General features: G+C 30.5%; 2 protein-coding genes across 4 annotated transcripts in view; one reads left to right on the top strand and one right to left on the bottom strand.

Moving 5' to 3' along the window:
* LOC143069397 (cleavage and polyadenylation specificity factor subunit 2-like) overlaps positions 1-22,350 on the top strand; it is a 178,460-nt gene that overhangs the window by 48,142 nt on the left and 107,968 nt on the right. The window lies entirely within an intron of this gene.
* LOC143069395 (neuropeptide F receptor-like) lies at positions 67-20,814 on the bottom strand. Of its 3 annotated transcripts, none has more exons than XM_076244011.1 (2): positions 20,593-20,814; positions 67-1,500 (listed from the first exon to the last, which is right to left on the bottom strand). In XM_076244011.1, exon 2 carries the CDS (start codon positions 1,317-1,319, stop codon positions 204-206), a length of 1,116 nt encoding a protein of 371 aa, XP_076100126.1. In that variant the 5' UTR covers positions 1,320-1,500; positions 20,593-20,814; the 3' UTR covers positions 67-203. The 3 variants fall into 3 exon arrangements, with proteins under 3 accessions (XP_076100126.1, XP_076100125.1, XP_076100127.1); XM_076244010.1 differs by lacking the exon at positions 20,593-20,814 and adding an exon at positions 2,324-2,366; XM_076244012.1 differs by lacking the exon at positions 20,593-20,814 and adding an exon at positions 2,116-2,248.

Genomic DNA, 22,350 nt, shown 5'->3' on the forward strand with positions numbered 1-22,350 from the left:
ATGTAATTTAATTACTGTATCAATATTGAAACTTTATGCCATTCTGTAGTATTTATACAAACTCAATAATTTTATATATATTTAATGAAAAAATAACTTGAGTACCAGAAATGTAATATTTACAACCATTGCAAATATCCTCTACATCACAGATGTCACCGTTTGATAAACTCATTGATAGTTTTTTAGAGCAATATAATATTTCACAAAGCTGTCGTTAATCCCACATCTATTGTCCTAGAAGGGTTATGCATTGTCACTCCATTACTGCATCTTTGGAATTGTTTTAATTTACAACGTCCATGAAACATATTTTCCAATCCTTTACGAAAATTGTCGTTTAACCAACCGTATAAATAAGGATTCACACACGCCGTGCTCATGGCTATTATTTTCAGCAGTAAATCTGTCACATTTATATAAGGCTTAAAAGATGAATTTAATATTGACGTACTTTTAAAACTTAAAATTAATCCAAACAAGTTCCATGGTAACCAAAAGATTGTGAATAATAAAACAATGGCTACTAATATTTTGTTTGTCTTTTGATTCCTCATAACATCATGTCTTTTATTTGGTCTGTTTTTCAACACAAGAAAAATTCTAAAGTACAGAATCGCAATGATTATTAATGGAATGGCGAACTGTACAACGAAGACACCAGTACTGTATAAAAACTGTTCTGTGCGACTCGATGATGGCCAGTTTTCTATACACTGGCTACTGTGATAGTTTACTTCAGGTATATCAACTTCATGCAGCTGCATATGTAAAATTGAAGGAATTGCAAAACAAATCGTCAAGACAACAATTAAAATTACGATAATTATTGCTGTTTTGTTGGTCATTCTGTCCATGAATGGATACACGATTAACATATATCTGTCAATAGCTATCATCAGCATTGCTGCCGTGGAGACAAAAATCGGAACGGCAAATAGTGGCATAATCGTGTGGCACAAGACTCTTCCAAAAGACCAATAGGAAGTCATTTGATAATGAAGCTGGAATGGTAGATTGAATACACACAACATGATGTCTGATAATGCTAGTGTAGCAATAAAAATATTTGTCACAGTATGGAGTTGTTTACTTTTTATAATAACAGTAAACACAACAAGGTTTTTAACAAATCCAACTACAATCACAACAGCATATAAAGTAATGATAAATATCCTCCACGCTTTTTCTTCTAAGACATTATTATCCTTTACATCATTAGAAATGTTTTTGAATTCGTCCATTATTTTCATCATTTCATCGGCATAATCTTCCTCCGTTAGATTTTCCATTTCATAATATGTCCAGAAATGTCCCATCTGAATAATTCAAATAACAAAAGTTTTTTTAATTGCGATTTATATTTTTTAATAACTCCATGTACCAGCTGGTTCAACCTGACATGTTGTTTAATAATACCGTAATTAAAAATGTCTTGTCGAAAATCTATAATCCTGAGCCGAAGCCTTTCATGCTTCTCTTACTCAAAACCATTGTCTTCTGAAAATAAATGAAAAACAATAAGTATCAGTTGTTTTACTAAGTCGGACGTATTAGTCAATGAAATTCATAGGAGGTTGTAATCCCTGTAACAATTCTATTATTGTACCAGTGTTAACATATTTTATGAAAGAGTCCGTTACATATGACTACAAGAATAAATACATACGAAATATACAAGTAATTCTAGAATTAGGATTAGGAAACAAGAGCCGTGCTCTTATTTAAATCCTTATCCCTACATATCATTGTACAGTTAAATCTTGTTGAAATAAGATATCCTAGGTATGATTTGAATGGATGTGTGAAATACATGTTTCATAGAAAAGTTCTTTATCATTGTTGAAATATGTATTTATTCTGTCAAACAGAAAGTGTTTTCATTGATAAAACGCATAAGTACAAATAATTTGATTCCCAAATAAGAGTAAAATCACTTATTACTGAATTATGAACAGGAGCTCTTATTGCAGCCTCATCATATTAGCAATTATATAAATGTTTTTAATTCAAATATGAATTACAGGTAATCCTAATTATTTTTTTAACAGATTGCTGATAAAAAGCTGACAAAAAAAGAAAAACAAACATGAGAAAACATTAAAATACACCTACTTTGCATTGAAATTTTCCGTTAAGAACATGTGCTGATTGAAAAATCATCAATTCAATATCCCATTATATAAATTGTAAAATTTTTAAAAACTTTAATCTTAAAAATTGAGAAATAAATTTCATGTCTCTTTCATTAGCAAGTTTATGAACATGTGTGTATTGCAAAATCATAACGTTGTATTAATTGTAAAAAAAATAAAAACTTTACCTTAAAAATTGAGAAATAAAATTAAGTCTCTCACATTAGCAAGTTTTGAAATAATGATCAAACACAGCTAAGTTGAGAATTAAGTATTAAACGCCTTTTCTAAGTATTGGTCAGATGTTCATTTGATTGTCACACCCTCTAATATTGATTTTGAATTTTGACGTTAATTTTTTATTGTCACTAAAAACTCGTAAATGGTAACCAACAGCTTGACATATGTGGGACTTAATACTAGTTGTTCCGAATGAAGAAAATTTTTCCAATTCATTGGTTAATAATGTTCAAATGATGTTACATATTTTATCCGTAAATCAATGTGTGATCTTTGATCGTGAAACATTCTTTCTAATTTTATGGGATTGTGTTCTATCCTTTTTTCTTTTATCGTGGGACAGTATTTCAGCTGGCATTAACCTTTAAAGTAAACATAAGATGCTTTATTTATTAATATAACTAACTGCCAGACTTTTTTGTATTACTTTTATATTTGCATTCATACAATTAGATCTATTACTATTGATGTAATATTTTTTAGCAACTAATAGGCAATTATTCATATTGTTTCAAAAGAAGTTTAAAAAAATTTAAAACATAACTCAATAAATATTGAATTGGGTAAAAATAGTAAGAGAAATTTGCATTTCTTTTTTTTTTTATGAAAGGTACTTAATTTTTTTGCAAGAAATTCAGAGAAGCTTTAATAGGCTTTTGTACTATCAAGATCATTTCAGTTCACATGTTGTCATACAAATTCATATGAATTTATGTAATTATGGATTGCATTTCTCATTCAAGTTTTATTATAAACTTCAGTTCAGATTTTCATTGAGTATTACCTAGGTCTCTCTAACACCTAAGGTCAAGGGAAACTTTTATCATTACTTTGTCTAATATTTGTCTTTTGGTTACTTTTGTTGTTTGGTTTCTGGCTCATTGATATCTTTCCAACACATTCTTTTTATGCATGTAGAAGACTTAATTAAGTTTTACATGATTCTTGCAGTCTGAACTTTTTCTGAGAGTGTCGGTAAGAAGGAAAAAAATCATGAGCAGTATAAAATATGGTTGTTTGTCAAATCATCTTTGTTTTTATCATGTTTCAATCATGATCAGATACAGTTTAAACAAATTGCTTGGATGTTCAGCATCTTTTCAATTTCCTTCATTTGATGATTTTTTAATTACTTGTAAAAAACAAGTATGTAAACTTGTCAATACACATGGCTAAAATAACAGTACACTAGAAAACGTAATTTCCTTGTAAAGAAAAAAAAATGTTATGGTGCATTTTTTTACAGGAAAATAATATAATTAGTTCTGCTCTAAACACCTTAAAGATGAAATGAAGTGATTAAAAGTAGCTTTTTACACAGGAAAAACAATTAACCTGGAGAACAACTCTTATACTAAAATACTTTTTAATGAAAATTCACATTAACACATGTTATCTTGTACTGAACAAAAATCAATGATTAATTTAAATTAAAGCATTATAGTTTATGTATAAATGTGTACAAGTCCATGTACATGACAGGACTATGAATAAACACAATGCCAGGTCTTGTAATCACTTGTAAATTGAATACGGAGTGTAGAAATATTAACCAAGTTACCCAATACTTTTGGAATTTGTCAAATTTTGTACTGGAATAGATGTCTAGCTTCAGAAATAATTTGTACTCCATCTTTTTCTATAGAGTTTTGTTATTGGATCTCACTTAATTTTTCTACTCATGAAAGTACGTAAAAAGATTAGAAAATTAGTAGATATATACTGAAGTATTGTTCAAACCCCTTTCAGATTTATGTCTTTGTGCTGTTTGCATGAGGCAGAGAAATACATGCATGAAAAAAACACTATCAAAATCAGATTTCAAATTTAAATTAAAAAAAAGATCATCTCATATTTGTTGATATAGAAAATAAAATAAATGAAATTAAGAATACAGCTGAGCTGTACAATACAATTACATTTGAAGAGCATTTCCTCAAGCTACAAATAACCCCTGCGCCTTTTAATTAAGATTTAAAAAAGAGCAGTTGGAGAAAAATAATATAAAGTTTAAGAGAAATAAAGAAGATTGTGATTTTTTTAAAGAAAAATTCTTAAGATTTCAGCTTATATAAGTACAGAAAGAAACATTTTGAATCAAGCAACCATTTTTTCTTAGCCCGATTTGGAAAATAAAATGATTTTTATATAGCTCTAAATAAAGTTTATTATTTTTGATATTTAAGGGTTTAGTAGACTCAACAGTTTCTTTAACGAGGGTCGGTTGAAAACAAAACTTTACGACAAAAGAGATGATTTCAGCTTTCCAATTGTGAACTTTCCATTTCTAAGTAGCAACATTCCAGCAGCACCTGCATACGGGGTATATATCTCCCATTTGATACGATATTCCGGTGCTTGCATTTCCTATCATGATTTTCTTGATAGAGGGTTGCTGCTCACAAGGAAGCTATTAAACCAAGAGTTCCAAATGGTGAAGTTGAAATCATCCCTTCGTAAATTTTACGGACGCCATCACGAGTAGGTTGATCGTTATGAAATAACCGTATCACAAATGATATCGGATATGTTCCTTACGTCGTAACTACAATCCCCTTCCCTTTCCTGAATGTGACCTACCGAATTAGACTATTTACCGGATTTGTTATCACATAAGCAACACGACGGGTGCCGCATGTGGAGCAGGATCTTTTTACCCTTCCGGAGCACCTGAGATCACCCCTAGTTTTTTGGTGGGGTTCGTGTTGTTTATTCTTTAGTTTTCTATGTTGTGTCGTGTGTGCTGTTGTTTGTTTGTGTTTTTCATTTTTAGCCATGGCGTTGTCAGTTTGTTTTAGATTTATGAGTTTGACTGTCCCTTTGGTATCTTTCGTCCCTTTTTAAATGTCCCTTTTGAGACCATAAAGTTTTCCTTTTGCTCACTAGTGAACTTCACCTCCCCTATCAGAAAAGGGAATGTTTCCAGCATATAACTGTGACTTTAAGCACATGCTGTGTTCTACACTTTACAGTATAAAGTACAAATGTCACTCACTTTTAATATATATACTTGTTAAACTTCTGTTTATTGATATGGTGCAGTTGTATCATGTTGCACTAGAAACCATTTAATTGTCTTTGAATTGATTATTGGTGAAATAGAATCCTTAATATTCCTCTTCTTAAGCACTTTTGAATCATGAGATATTGTTTCTTTAACGATTACCAACAGTGGAAGCCCTATTAGTGTATTCTTCTGTAAGGAGATTTATACAATACCAATTTTCTGCTGTTGCCAGATATGGCTTTCTTTCTTTATTGGATTGGAATTCATTTTAAATATTCTTTAGTGTGAAAAAGTCACCTTTGTTTTATTTTGTATTGCTATGGAAACTTTTTAAATCTCCTATCATGTCACATATATTATATAATGTTATTGTCTAACAAAGATCAAAATGCGAGCTTTGTTGCTCGTGCTGTGTCGGTGCAGTAGAATGTGTCCCTGTGTCTTTGGTGTATTCCTCTATTTTTAACAGTTTTTTATAGGGTTTTTTGCTATTGAGAAAGCTGTTCATTGTGGAGAATGTAGAGTGACCTATGAGTTTTTCATTGTTTGAGGCTGTACAGTGACCTATGAATTTTGTTCATTGTTGGAGGCTATACAGTGTACAGTGACCTTTAGTTGTTTATACTTCTACGTCATTTGGTCTCTGATGGAGAGAAGTGTCTCATTGGCAATTACAATACATTATTCTCAATGTCTTACAACTTGAATCTTAAAGGAAAGGAACAAATGTAGATTCTGCAACAACAAACATTTTGCTAGTACCAATTTTGGTAAAAAAATGAAGAAAAAAAAATGTTGACCTTTATATAACACTCCCAAAGCCTGCCATTTTGTAAATGATTTGGCATATAAACGTGTCATTTAAATGCTTTCCTAGATATCAATCACTGTGATCAATTTTCTAATTACAATTGTGTATATATTTTATATTTCCCGAGGCAGTAATATCTTTAGTTGTAAGTCCAGCATTTGGATTTGTGTCTTATTCTTAATTTCACTCATCCCTGATTTCCCAAGGACAATGTCTTCCGTACCAATAACTATTGTCCCTTATTTTATGGGTATAATTGTACTGTTAAGTAGGTATTATCTTTGTTTTAATACCAAGAAACTGTTGCTTAACCTTCTATGCATTTAGTAGAAAACAATAAAATACAACATTTCAGAACTCATAATGCTTAGTCACTTTTCACATATCATATGACTGTATTATAGCTCTATAATTCCCTAAATGACAGACAAGAGAGCAGTCGGTCATCAACTTTACAACAGTTCATCTTACAAGCAGGTTTTTCTACGGAAATGGCAAACCTGACAAAATAAGTTGCCAATTATCCAGTTCAGTTCTTAAGGTTTCAAATACTCAAGTGAAAATATTTATTGTTTGTAATTGATAGCTGAATACAATATCTAAAGTTTGTTGCTATTTTCAGATTAAAAGGCTAACGATTTGATTGAACGACAGTTACGATTTTCTGATAAACAAGCCACCTACAGACAGATTTTCTTCCGTCTAAACAGTTTGATTTATAATCAGAAAAAATGCTAGTATATATTTTATAACTGTATAATAGAAAACATCAGTGATCTCTAAGCTGTGGTTAATTGTTTTATAATGCACACCAAATTATTTGATCTTAGTGGTAATCCATACAAAACGAGCTGCTACTTTTGAAGAGTAATTTTTTTCGCTAATAATAAAATCGTAATTACATTAGATGATCAGCTATCATTGAATTGTACTGAATATTTGCAGTGATAAATGTGATTTTGAGACAGGTAATTACGGAAGCACCAGGTAAAATCTGATACAATTACAGTTTTATTGTTTTATTATGTCAAGATGATTTTTAAATGTGAGGTCTATGTGATAGTTCTAAAGCCTCATGGAGTCTTTGACCTTAAGCTCCTGTAAGGCAAACTCTTTGACTTGGAGTAATATATCAAACTTCTAATTAAAGCAATTTGAGTGACATAACAGATAGGGGTAGTCTATTATAATAAGGTCTTTGACCATTTATTTGGCTTCTGCAAGCAAGACTTTTACTAATGAAGAACTCTGGAGACATTTATCAACTTTGAAACAAGTGGTATTTAAGTCTTAAGCTTGTTTTGAGTTTTTATACAACCGCAAAAATTTTAATTTTTTGGTCGTATATTGCTATCACGTTGGCGTCACAAGGTTTATGACCACAAAAGGAAGGTTGGGATTGATTTTGGGAGTTTTGGTCCTAACATTTTAGGAATTAGGGGCCAAAAAGGGCCCAAATAAGCATTTTCTTGGTTTTCGCACTATAACTTTAGTTTAAGTGAATAGAAATTTTGACACAAGGTTTATGACCACAAAAGGACGGTTGGGATTGATTTTGGGAGTTTTGGTTCCAACAGTTTAGGAATTAGGGGCCAAAAAAGGGCCCACATAAGCATTTTCTTGGTTTTCGCACAATAACTTTAGTATAAGTAAATAGAAATCAATGAAATTTAAACACAAGGTTTATGACCACAAAAGGAAGGTTGGGATTGATTTTTGGAGTTGAGGTCACAACAGTTTATGAATAAGGGGCCAAAAAGGGGCCCAAATAAGCAATATGTTTGGTTTTTGCACCATAACTTTAGTATAAGTAAATAGAAATCTATGAAATTTAAACACAAGGTTTATGACCATAAAAGGAAGGTTGGGTTTGATTTTGGGAGTTTTGGTCCCAACAGTTTAGGAATAAGGGGCCCAAAGGGTCCAAAATTGAACTTTGTGTGATTTCATCAAAAATTGAATAATTGGGGTTCTTTGATATGCCGAATCTAACTATGTATGTAGATTCTTAATTTTTGGTCCAGTTTTCAAATTGGTCTACATTAAGGTCCAAAGGGTCCAAAATTAAACTTAGTTTGATTTTAACAAAAATTGAATCCTTGGGGTTCTTTGATATGGTGAATCTAAAAATGTACTTAGATTTTTAATTATTGGCCTAGTTTTCAAGTTGGTCCAAAATTAAACTTTGTTTTATTTCATCAAAAATTGAATAAATGGGTTCTTTGATATGCCAAATCTAACTGTGTATGTAGATTCTTAATTTTTAGTCCAGTTTTCAAATTGGTCTACATTAAGGTCCAAAGGGTCCAAAATTAAACTAAGTTTTATTTTAACAATTTTAAATTCTTGGGCTTAGGCCTAAATTAAAATATTGTTTGTTTGCCCTTTTCCGACCCTATGTTTTGAAACAGGGTAGGTAAAATATTTTATTTTTTTTCCAAAAAAAAAATAAATTGGCTCGGTATATTTTTTGACATAGGTAGGCAGGTAGGTATAATATTTTATTTTATAGATACAAAATCTGCATAATGTCATTTTTGCCTGTTTTGCTTTTGCAAATAAGTTTTCTGGGACAATTAGTTTTGAAAAATAATATCAGGTAGAATGTGAAGCTATAATTCATATGCACTACTAATAGTACTATTTTGTTTTCAAATATCAAAATATAGAGCTGTGCTGCATATCTTCAACGTTTATATGCCTGGAACTTTGAAGAGTTTGAATTTGCACTTTATAATATTCTGTACTAAAATTGAGAATGGAAATGGGGAATGAGCCAAAGAGACAACAACCCGACCATAGAAAAAAACAACAGCAGAAGGTCACCAACAGGTCTTCAATGTAGCGAGAAATTCCTGCACCCGGAGACGTCCTTCAACTGGCCCCTAAACAAATATATACTAGTTCAGTGATAATGAACGCCATACTAACTTCAAAATTGTACACAAGAAACTCTAGGTACCTTGTACTCTTACCTAAAGGTTTTCTGTAAGAGATAACTTTGTACTGGTAAGATGTGTCCGGGCAGACATACATTAGTAGAAAAAGTCCCTAGAGTGTTTAAAATTTCGTGTGTGCCTTTGTTTCCAAAAAAATTGTTCCAAGACTTAAAACTCAATTGTCACGTATTTTACATCCCATTTATAAATGATCTGTATGGAAAACTTGGCGATTTTACTGCCAAATATTTTCCACTTTACAGGGTTTTGTCACCTTTAGGTCATGTCAGATTTAATAATATAGCGGCATCGTTAACATAATCATCCTGATCTGCGGATCACAAAAGGCCATCCTTACATAGAATACAACGTCCGTTTACAAAATAGTTTGTACACACGTTGATAATTTTGTATCAAACGAGCCTTTTTGTAAATGAACCCTGCTCTTCAAGTATAAAGGTACAGAGTAACGTACGTCATATCATGATTTCAGGAAGCGTTCAACATCGATTTCAAACAAATGCTTTGAAACTTCAAATGCAAGTGTTCATGTCAAACGCTCACGTGATACCAAATGGACTCGACCTTATACGTTAAAGATAAAACATGAGGATTCCGGTAAAAAAAGTTTTGAGCGGGAAATACAAATATAAGATTTTTGGTAGGAACGAAAAAATAAAATAAAATAAAATCTTGCTGGTAAATACAAATAAAAGATTTTCAGGCGGAAAGAATTTATAGGGTCGGTCGGTAAAGGGCAAACAAACAATATTTTAATTTAAGCCTTATTTGATATGCTTTATCTAAATATGTACTTTGATTTTTGATTATGGGCCCAGTTTTCAAGTTGGTCCAAATCAGGATTCCATATCAAGTATTGTGCAATAGCAAGAAATTTTCAATTGCACAGTATTGCACAATAGCAAGAAATATCTAATTAATAGCAATTAATTTTCAATTGGAGTTATCTTTCTTTGTATAGAATAGTAGTTGATAATATATGTTGGAAATTTGCCAGACATGACTATGATGTCATTTTCTATTTTTATTTGCCAATAACTTTATGTAAATAACTTCATTGGAAATTTGCCAATATAAAATGTTGCTGATGAAGCTTTTTTTCCTTATCTTATCTAAAATGTTTTTAGATAATGTATGTTGGACATTTGCCAGACATGACTATGATGTCATTTTCTATTTTCATTTGCCAATAACTTTATGTAAATAACTTCATTGGAAATTTGCTAATATAAAATGTTGCTGATGAAGTTTTTTTTATTGTTTTATACAATAAACAATGTATATTCACTTTTACTACCAACCAATCTTTACCATTCAGTGATAACAAGCACTTTATTTTACATTTTAATATTTTATGATGTATTTAAAAGAGTAGTTATTGTTGCAAACTCCATTAGAAATTTGAATTGATATCAGCTTTGGAAAAAGGGAAACGGGGATGTGAAAAAAAAGGGGGGGTAAATTTTTCTCATTTCAGATTTCATGAATAAAAAGAAAATTTCTTCAAACATTTTTTTGAGAGGATTAATATTCAACAGCATAGTGAATTGCTCAAAGGCAAAAAAAAAAATTTTTAAGTTCATTAGACCACATTCATTCTGTGTCAGAAACCTATGCTGTGTCAACTATTTAATTTTAGATTTAAATAAGTTTGAAGAAGAAATCTTTAATTGATTTGTAAAATCTTGACCTTGGTTTTGTGTAAAAAAAAACCTGTAATGTCAAAAATTTGATCACAATCCAAATTCAGAGCTGTATCACGCTTGAATGTTTTGTCCATACTTGCCCCAACTGTTCAGGGTTCGACCTCTGCGGTCGTATAAAGCTGCGCCCTGCGGAGCACCTGGTTCAGACTTTTTTTGTTTGACCATTTATTTGGCTCTGCAGGCAAAACTTTTACTAATGAAGAATTCATGAGTCATTTATCAACTTTTAAACAAGTGGTATTTGAGTCTTAAGGCTGTTTGTTTTGAGTTTTTCAAAGTTGTTTTGTTGTTAGTATAAGATGTAAGACATAAAACTTAAATTGACAATGTTGAAATAGAAAATAACCATAATGAAGAAAAAGGACTATTAATTCAAATGTTTAGAAAACATGAGCTTTAGAACAAGTTCTAAAAAAATAATATTGATTCTATAGGAAAGTATGCGTTTATTTGTAACCTAACCAATATATTCCTCTCTACTTAACCTTGTTTAGACAATGAATCTATTTGTTGTACTGTTGTGTCACTATTGACATTTTTAAGGTAATTGTTGAATATGCAATGTAGTAACAAAGCCCTTGATTGTCTCTCCTATAGAGTTAAAGACAACGTAAATGAATGTATTTAATTCTACGATTGTTGGGTTCGTTACCGATAAATGGTTATTTCTTATAGTATATTGATAGTGAAGTGTAATTCTCACTGAAATAGAAAATGAGGTTTGAAAGAAATGTGGGTTTGGTTTAAAGGATATGACTATATATAATAGATATAGGTCAGTCCTAATATGGGTTATTCCCCTAAAAAAAATGGCAGCCAAAAATGTGCTAAAGAATTTAAAAACTTTACAAGTAAACAACATATTATTTTTTTTCCAGATAGTAAACTGTAATCCTGATATCACAATTGATCATATCATAAAAGAAAGATAAAACTGTCAGTGGAAGTTTCTTTTGACACTTGAAATTTGGTTAATTCCTTTCTCTTTCATGACAGTTTTGTCTTGTAAGCCTATTTATATTATTATTTCATGGTACAACTGTAGTAATTTATGATTTATGGAGCTGAATGATTGAAAAAAAGATTTGTTTACTTAAGGGAATTAATGAATAATATTTTGCCTCAGTAAAGCTGCCCTAATTGTTTTTACTAAATGAATTCAAAGGTGCAGTAGGAGAATTGAAATTTAAGTTTGTTTATTATAAGAACTGTATTTATAAAAGAAGTTAAGTTATAAAGAAAAGAAAAGAAGATGTGGTTTATTGATTGCCAGTGAGACAACTCTCCACAAGAGACCAAATGACACAGAAATTAACAACTATAGGTCACTGTACAGCCTTCAACAATGAGCAAAGCCCATACAGGATAGTCAGCTATAAAAGGCTGTGAAATCACAAATTTAAAACAATTCAAACAAGAAAACTAACGTCCTAATTAATGTACACAAAAAAAAAAAAAAAATGTACAAAAACAAATATGTAACACAGCAACAAAAGAATTACAGGATCCTGACTTGGAACAGGCACAGTGATACATACAGAATGTGTGTGTGTGTGTGTGTGTGTGTGTGTGGGTGGGTGGGGGGGGGGGGTGTTAAACATGTTAGCCTCTTTATGTCATTTGTTACTTTACATAACATGTCTGTGTGGAGGGAAATATACTCCTGTCATCATTCTGCTGAGATGTTCATTGTGCTAACATGTTCATTGTGTCATTGTGCTAACATGTCTGTATGGAGTGAAATATTCTCCTGTCATCATTCTGCTGACATGTTAATTGTGCTGACATGTTCATTGTGTCATTGTGCTAACATGTCTGTGTGGAGGGAAATATACTCCTGTCATCATTCTGCTGACATGTTCATTGTGCTGACATGTTCATTGTGCTAACATGTTCATTGTGTCATTGTGCTAACATGTTCATTGTGTCATTGTGCTAACATGTTTGTTACTGAACATTTGGTTAGATATGATTATCTTTCTTAAGTTGTACAGTTCCCTGCTAATTCTACCACTTAGCTTAAAAGACTTGGGGATAGGTACTAAGAAACACCTTATATTATCAAAAGTCAAACTGACCTAGACAAGAGACATCTATCAATTTTCTATAGTGTTTAATTAAATTCGTGTAACAAGATTGACACAATGGGTGTAACAAGTGGAGCTAGAACTGAAACCAGTTTCTCTTGAAGGGTCTTCTAGAGAACCTGGTTTTTGATGGACTTGTTTTTAGAAAAATATGGTTAATTTACGTTGTTTGCTAATTTTCATATCAAATAACAGAACCAATAGTGCTGCTGTCATTGACTTCTTTGATAATGATGGTTTAAATATACAAAGCAGGTTAAATTCTTTAAACAGTTGCCAAGAATTGCAATTAAAATTGATTTGTAAAGACCTTGATGCACTTATATAATAATGACAATGCCAGGTTCTTTAGAACTCAATGATCTTTAGATAATACAAAAAGTCAGCCTGTTAATATATTTCTACAAGTTGTTTTTTGATGTCAGGAAAGTGCAACTCTGTTAGAGTTGAGAGCAGTTTTATGGAAATCTGGATATACCTTAATTTCTCTCTAAGAATTTTATCTGTAAAAGTGGACCAAATATTGGAAATTTTACATTGTTCTATTGTTTTGTGAAAGTCTTGTTGTTTTTGACTTCAAACTGATTACTTCATTATTATTGTCTTAGTCCCTGATAAAAAACAAATAGAGCACTGTTTGATAATATTAATGGTAACTTTTGTGTCTTTGAAAACCAGCAATTGGTGTTTTATTTTTAAACATTAGCAATCATAAAAGTAAAGCTCTTTCACAACTGTTTTTAGATCAATTTTAAGAATTTCAGGCTGCTTGAAAAGAGAGATTTTTATGTTCAGCTACGATATTTAAAACCTCTCTCTTAACAATAATGTTTTGCTGTCATATTGGCAGTGCTTTTGCCATTAAAATAACATTTTATTGCAGAAAATGATTTTTATATCCAAATATATTCCTAAATTCCAATTATTTTTTTGAACATGACTTATTAAGTAGATCAAGAATATTTTGCTCTATATTTTTTATAAAATTGAGTGACCATTGTGAGTCATTTTAGAGTAATTTACATTAATTTTGGAATTGCTTTAATTAAGATACAACTTGAGCAGTAATTGTAATGAATGGTTGGCATACTTTTTCAAATGGAACTACCAAGATGCTATTTTCTGTTAAAGTACACCTAATTATTTTAGATTTATAGGATTATTGACATGGTTTTCTCAAATGAAAAAAATACAGTATTCTGGTAACATAGCAAAAATGTCCGAAATGTAAGATTTATCACAAAAAATGCTTATTAATTATAAGATTCTGATTATTTACATATCTCTCAATCCATTATCTTTAAAATATGTACAATCATATATTATTTATGGAATCTTGAGATTCATTTAAAATGTACTTTTATACTGCTTTCATGACGAAGTTCAAAATGCTACATGAAAAAATTATTATTTAACAATAATTATTGTACTAGAATGGTTGATATACCTAATATTTTTTACAAGTACATTTTCACAAGAAATCATTTATCAAGATTTAAAATTTTGGTCACATTTCTCCATTGACCTAATTTAAGGGCCCTACAACCTTATTCTCTCGGTAGTGCTCTAATTTCTCCCTAAACCTTGTTAGTTTTTGTATATCTCTTCATTGAGATGTATTACCTAATGGAAATTGATGGATGAAAAAGAACTAATCATTAGAAAAAAGCCACAAATTGATGGACTATATTAACAAGTACTAGATAACCTGAGGTTATCTTAAAGATATAGTGTTGACCTCAAGGTCGTCTTATAATGGCACCCAATCCTAATTGAGTAGCAATATTTTTCCATTAAGCTAAGTATGTTATCGATTCCTTATATTTTTGTACAGTTCATTTTGTTTTTTGTCTCTGACCTATTTTTGTAAAGGAAGTATGATTCTGGTGTTATATTTTTTGGAAAGGTTTTTTTATTAGCTGTTTCTAATACAACTCCATCCTTGCATAACAAACCTGACATTTTATGAAAGTTACTTCCCCTGAGTTTATAAAGTTAAGGAGATGTTGTATGACTTTACCACCAAAGTTCAAATGACATGGGATTTAAGCAACTGTAGGTTATAGTACTGCCTTCAACAATGAACAAAAACTGATACTATATAATCAGCTTTAATCAAACTCTTTTACAAAAAACAGAGATATGCCTATAATTTTTATTCAAATGGAATACTTATTAAATATTGATTTTCACTGATTTTTGCTGCCAAATGTATAAAACTTTGAATTACTCAGAGACTGTTGAAGTCATTAACATTTTTATTTTCCAATCTCAGAAGTTTATTTTCAATGAGTATCAAGAATTTGGTATTGACTTTACAGTTCATGTTTTATTTCCTCTCTAAGTGCTTATATTTTGATACTTTTAATTCTATGTAAAATGGAACAAGATGGGACAAGTTGCTCTTTATTATAGTGGAAAAGAATGGCGATTGAATTATCATTTATATCGCATAATTTGTTAACACCTCTGTGTTACTGATAATTCTATTAGTAGATTTTGCAAGGTAATGAGAAAATTTGATAATATAATAAACAGTTCAGATTAAAATGCTATTTTTCAACTGAAGATTATGCTGTCAAGGTCATTAAATGATTAGCAAGATCTCTTGGATTTCAAAGATTTTGTTTAAGTTTGTAATCATTTTTTAAGTGAATGTAAATAAAAATCTAAGATTTGTATTTTCTAATCAGTGTTAAAAGGTTGGTTCACCTTTCACTTTAAAGATCAAGGACATACATTCAAGGACTTTCAATTGCAGACGGCAGGTATCATGTGACTGTCATGTGAATATCAGGTATTTGTCATGTGTAAAGAAGGCACAGTTAGATTGTTCCAATTCTGAACATGCAAAATATGTGCCTTTGGTCATTTTGAAATCAGCAATGAATCATGCATCCAGCACGATCATTTTCAATTAGAGTTTCAAAATGGAGCCTGTTATGAGAGAGTTGTTGAGAGTTCGGCAGATGACTTATAATTGTGAGCTGGTTTTTCTAACCCTTCCCAATTAATTATTTCTTCAACAGAAGTCTAATATCCTCACTTTTTTTTGATAAATCTACTTTCCTCTATAAATCAATTGAATGCAATAATATGCATGTAATATTTTGCTTCACTTGACATTCTGCAACCATCAAACAATAATGCACTCAGCATGATCTTTGACTATGAGTCTGAGACTTAATGATTAAAATGATTTGAATTTGTTGACTTTTGAAACCTTCACCAATTGATATATTTTAGTATTTACTATAAACCTAAAAGGTTTACTCAGAAATTATGGAAGTACAGCACTTTAAGGGTCCTAACATAAAAGCAGTGGAAAATCCTGTATTTGGTTCCATGCACATTTTTAAAGTAGTTATTTCTCAACCATAGAAATGGTATATAGGAACGCCAATTTAATGTTCCTTTTACCATACCTTGATCTTGTTTAATTGGGTCATGTATTCCATTCATGTAGAGCTCTTATAAATTGTTTGGATATACTTTTAGCTTTTGTCTATATACTTTTCATTAAATTAGTTCCTCAATATTTGTGTTAGGTTTTTGATTTTGAACATCACTTAAGAGACATTTATTGTTGCAATGCACATCTGGTGCAGTAAAATTAGTAATTTTGGATATTTACTATGGCAAGAATGATAAATTTCACGAAAAAAGTATTTTGGAGGGAAAATGTAAAAAAAGCAGATTTATTGATGACTGTTAATCAATATTGTTGCTCAGGATTTACCAATTTAATTCCATATACTATTTCCTTATTCTTTTACATTTATTTAATTTGATTCATTGATGTGAAAATCATAAAATCTGGGAGAACGAGATAAAAAAGTCGTTGGCGGTTATATCTCTATCAATGGATACAGTTTCCAATCAGCGGAATTAAGCACTCAGGTAAACAGGATATGTTATAGCACATGATGTAACGTAAACTTGGCTTGTATTACATGGCATCAGGAAGTTCTACTCAGTGAATTATATAACGCGACAAGCTACCGGCTCGTCACTAATTGTTTTCTGGGAGAGGCAAATAGTGTGATTGATGTGACCTATAAATTGTCCAAGATATACAGGAAATCGCTGGGGAAAAACAGCGGTTCTGTAAAAATGATTTCCTTTTAAGCAATTTGTATTGTAGTTTTAGTCTATTGAAAAGTGCCATCATCAGTTTTATAAGCATTAATGTATATGTTGTAGACAACAGCATGGTCATAAATTTTGTATCTACAATATTGGTAATATGTATGGGAAAACTTATATATGTATTATTACTTTATTATGAATTAGAAGTATGCAAAAAAAATCGGTTTTAAAAATTAATGAACAAACTTTGTCAACAGCAGTAATTAAAAATAAGATTTAAAAAAAAGGTGAATTAACAAATTTAAATTTTATAATAATCATAAATTTGAAGGATTCATTGGACTTTTGAAGGTAAAACCATGATTTATCCATCTACCAACTTTAGAAAGTCCTTACCTTAGACTTACATGTTGGTAGGCCCCAAGGTTAGGACATATGCATTGTGAACTTGGGATGACTGCTTTAAATGTTTGTTTTAATTGTATTATAATGGAGGAAACCAAAGAAATAGATATGATTACTGTGAATAATAATTAGACTAAAGTACAATGTCCTTATGTGTTTTCATTGTGCTGTTTGGTTGCTGTCTCATTGAAACACACCTCACATCTTCCATATTAATAGTCAAATAGTTCAAGAGTACATTCAAGCGTTAGATGATTATAAGTTCAGATTTAATAATGTGAAAAAGAGATAAAAACTCACCGAGAAGTACCGTAAATAAATGTATTGGGCATTTTATTACAGTTTTACTTAGAGGTCTTCACTTCTTTGACTATTGCTTACTTATTCATTAATTGTAAACCTTATTTTATATAGTTTGGATTTTGCTCATTGTTGGCTGTACATTGACCTTGTATGTTGTTTACATTCTTGTCACATGGTCTCTGGTGGATAGTTGTCTCATTTACAAACATTCCAAATCTCCTTATTTTATAGCCAGCTTAGCAGATATTTTTTTCGATCTTTTCTGACTATATAGTTAGACATTTTTTCCAACAGTTTATTTTAGCTATATTTTTCTACACACAAAAGTTGTAAAAATTAGTTTGGCTTACAGAACTTAAAGTTCCTGATAAGTGTTTAACTTTCAAGGAATTTTGTTGAAGGAATAGAAAAGTTACTATTCAACAAGGCCCAACACTAAAAATTACACACCAGAAATAAAATGGGAAAATTCTTGCATGTTTCTCTTAAATTTGAACAGAAAGCAAGTGCAGCACCCCCACCCATCCTAAAAATATAGATTTGAAAAAACTTGTTTAACTATTTATTCAATTATAAAGGGTTGTAAACCAGTCATATATAAGTTGCTTGGTAGAATTTTGTCAAATTTTATTTTGAACTTTTACAAAGTTTAGTGACACAATTGATCAGTAAAACTTTCCTCATTTTGAAAATCATTTTGACGAGAATTAGCAAAATCACTTACTATTCACCTATGGTTTAAGTTTGGGACAACAGAGTATACTGAACTGACATAACCCACCTAAGAATCAGAATTGATAATTGTGAAATATGTTATTGTGAAACTTAATAATTGATGTTCAATAAAACGAGAACGACAATTCTCTACAAACAAATTACTGTTGTTGAACTTCCAGGAAGCCAGAGCAAGGAACTATTTCATGACCAGGATATTTCCAAAGTTGTCAGTTAATTACTGTACAATAATCGTTCAAGGTCTAAACTTTTGTCTACATTAAGTAATTTTTGGTCTAATGGGCCCATGAAAGAATTACTAAGGATTCATTACAATTTGTGAGATACCAGTTTTCATGAATTTTGTTGGTTCTGGTGAACCATTACAACATTTTTATAGGCTTAATTTTTGTATACAGACCGTGAAAGCTATTTATCCACAAAAAATGCTGGTTTTCTAAATCCACAAAAATTGGTATCTACGAAAATAAATGAATCCATCAGAGGCAGATTTTGGCAACCCTTTTGTGGGAAAATTTCTGTTGATTTTATAGGGAATCACTAAAACATGACTGGAGATGGACCCCTCTTAGGCAGTCAGTTGGCCCCATCTTATGAAAATTTCTGGATCAACCACTGTCCATAGAAGTTGAACTAGAGATTATATTCATATATTTATAAACAAAATGATGTGCTGTCAGTCTGAAGAGCAAAAGTTCAGCTTTATGTTCTTTGCTATTTTTATCAATGAAAAGAAGGTGTTTTCTGGATTCAGGTAGATAGTCAGTGAAATTTGTTGAAAAAATATGACTGTTATTTACATTACTCGCATTAATTTGTGATTTATTGATAAAAAAATATCTGTGTATTGGATAATTTGACCAAAGAGTTGGCAAGAATTTCATAACTTATTCTCGTAGATTATAGACCTGATAACAGATTACTGCAAAATGTCTCTATTTCTATAATTTTTTTTTAATAATTTTGGTGAATCTAATGAATTCTGGATAATATTTCAAAAACATGAACCAAAACTTTCCAAACTATGGAAATTCTACCAATGACGCAATGTTAGTTTCATTTTGGTACATACGAATACTGATATTACTCATGGTCTTTTATATTCTGAAACGGTGCATAGAGATATACATATTGAAGTGAGAAGTTTTTGAAGCATAAGATGACAATTTCAAATGCTCTTATAGTTTGAACTTTAATATTTTATAATTTCATTTATAATTTATAGCTAATATGTTGTCTTCTCTATGGTCGGGTTGTTGTCTCTTTGACACATTCCCCATTTCCATTCACAATTTTATTCAATTAACCATTTTTCTAAAAATTGCAGAAATTAGGCACTGTTATTACGAAGGGAAACAATTTGTGTACCATTAAAAATTCTATTTGAGTATCAAAAATGTTATGCAATATATGAAATTCAATATGCAATTAAATTTGATATTTCAAATGTGATTGATTAACTGTAATCTAAATGAAAGATGGATATTGTTGGTTGCTCTTTGCAGGTCGTGTTGTTGTCTCTTTGACAAATACCCCATTTTCATTCTCAATTTTATTATAATTACAATTTAATATCATAATACGTAAATGCCATTCCTTGTGTTCAAACAATAAAATTTAAAACTCAGTAAGTACCCATTTAAGAATAATTGATAGGCGGCTGTTTAGCGCTACATCAGCACATATAGGCTGAGATGCTGTGTTGAGAGAACATAATATATCTTACTAGTAATAACATTATTTAAAAAAAGAAATGGCTGGAAAATCTGTGATCTAGATAAAAATGTTTTTAGACATAACAAATTACAGGAAAACAAAATAGTGAAAACAAATCAAAAACTTGAAAAAATATATCAAATTAAATTCATTTTAAAAAGTTTTATTAAAGTTTTATTATCAATATTTGATATTAAGAAGTTATTAAAAAAAAATATTTTCATTAATTTCAACTCACCTGCTTGACAGAATTTTAAAACTATAAGCACATAAAGTTTTTCGATATCTTAAAATTTTCAACTTTGTATGAAATATATCTCTTCAATTTATAACTTTGTAATAATAATCAATGCAAGGAGAATGAATATGTAATATTATGTTTAATTGATGAAACTTACTTGCAATAGAGTTAATTCCTGAACACAACAATGCATACAGGTGTTACTGCATTGTAGCATCCTTGGTATAAACATCTAGAGATCTGTATGATTGGTAGTCAGTTGTTTAGTAGGAGGTTCCATCAATATCCCTATATCCACCAATATTTACAGCTGTCAAATGTCTACAATTAATAGTTCAAATTGAAATTGGATGAAAAAAAGAATTGATCAGATTTTTGGAATACTATTATCATTGATTATTGAAATATTAGTCAATATTTGGATGATTTTTCTTATTGGATTTCCTATTAGCAATGATTGGAAGAAGTGTTAGGGATTTGTCAATGAAATGGTCATACGGTTTATTATTGTGCATTTATTAGGGACGACATCAAAAGTTCAATGGAGGATAAAAAACTTAATTCACATAGTTTTTTCACTGACCCCCACACCCCCCTACTTAACTTAATTTGGGAAAAATTGATTGACCAATAGGGATATATGTAAAATCGATTTTAGATTAACAAAACTTGCAGCAATGTTGACCCCCACCCCCAAACTATTTGATTTAAGTTTTTTATCCTACATCAATCTTTTGATGTCGTCCCTTAGAAGTCAATGTAATAGCACAGTTATTTATGATCTATTAAGTGTTAATTTTTACATTAGATTGGTATTGTTCTACCGGGGTAAAAAGGGATTTATATTTGGGAGATTCCTTATTGATTCAATTTTGGGAATTTTAAATCCTTAAATTTTATCATTTTGGAATCTGAATTATTGGGAAAGTTTATAATTTACCAAATTTCAAAACTATTTAGAAGTTTGGAATTATCAACAGACAGGCCCTCATTATACCGAACTGTAAGGAATTATGTATACTGCTGTATGTTACTTGTTATAGACATTTAGCATAAAATTCCAATCAGACCAGTGCAGTGACATTGTGAGTTCTTTCTTACAAGTCCTCACTGTTTCTAGTTTTGTCAAGTTCCTGTAATGGTTTTTGTGTCATTGGGTTGCTGTCTTCATTGACATTTACTCCACATTTTCCTTTTGGTTATTTTTGTCATCGGATTGCTTTCTCATTAACACATATGTTACCCCTGTTGTCATTTTGTTCACAGGTGTTTTTTTGGGATTGGATACCCCTTTTTTCTATCACTTATCTAGAAATTACAAAGTTTCAATTCTTAGTAGCTTTAACTTTGTTATGTCCATTACTGATGACTGAAGTTGCATGTCAAATGCTTGGGCTGAACAAATTCCAATATTTGATTTTCCATCTTTTCTGTCTTGTGGAAAATATGAATAAACTATTACTTGGTATATAAAAATCACACATTTAATTAGGCCATAAAAAAGAATAGGTTTGTTTGCCCAAACCCTACCTTAACCCAGAAAAAGGCTGCCTACTCAAATTCTTTTATTGTCCTGATTTGAAGAAGTTTTTTTTTAATCAGATAGGCATGAAGACTAATAAACATCCAATACTTCAATTTCTTTGAAAAAATATATATATAAAAAAAATGCCTACCTACCTACCTACTGACCCAACCTTGAGTAGGGTTTGGGCAAACCAAAATATGTTTAATTATGGCCTTAGGGAAATATAAGTTAAAATATAAAGGAATAAGTACTAAAACATTAAAAAAAAATGAAAAATATATTATTCTTAAGTATTAATGTAAAAGTGCTTGTATTGCTTCTCTGATCATGTAAACTGTTAACCTATCAATAATCAATATCATTACAAGGGGCGTATGACATTTGCGC

This window comes from Mytilus galloprovincialis, chromosome 3 (genome assembly GCF_965363235.1).
Source record: "Mytilus galloprovincialis chromosome 3, xbMytGall1.hap1.1, whole genome shotgun sequence".
Classification (NCBI taxonomy): Eukaryota; Metazoa; Mollusca; class Bivalvia; order Mytilida; family Mytilidae; genus Mytilus; species Mytilus galloprovincialis.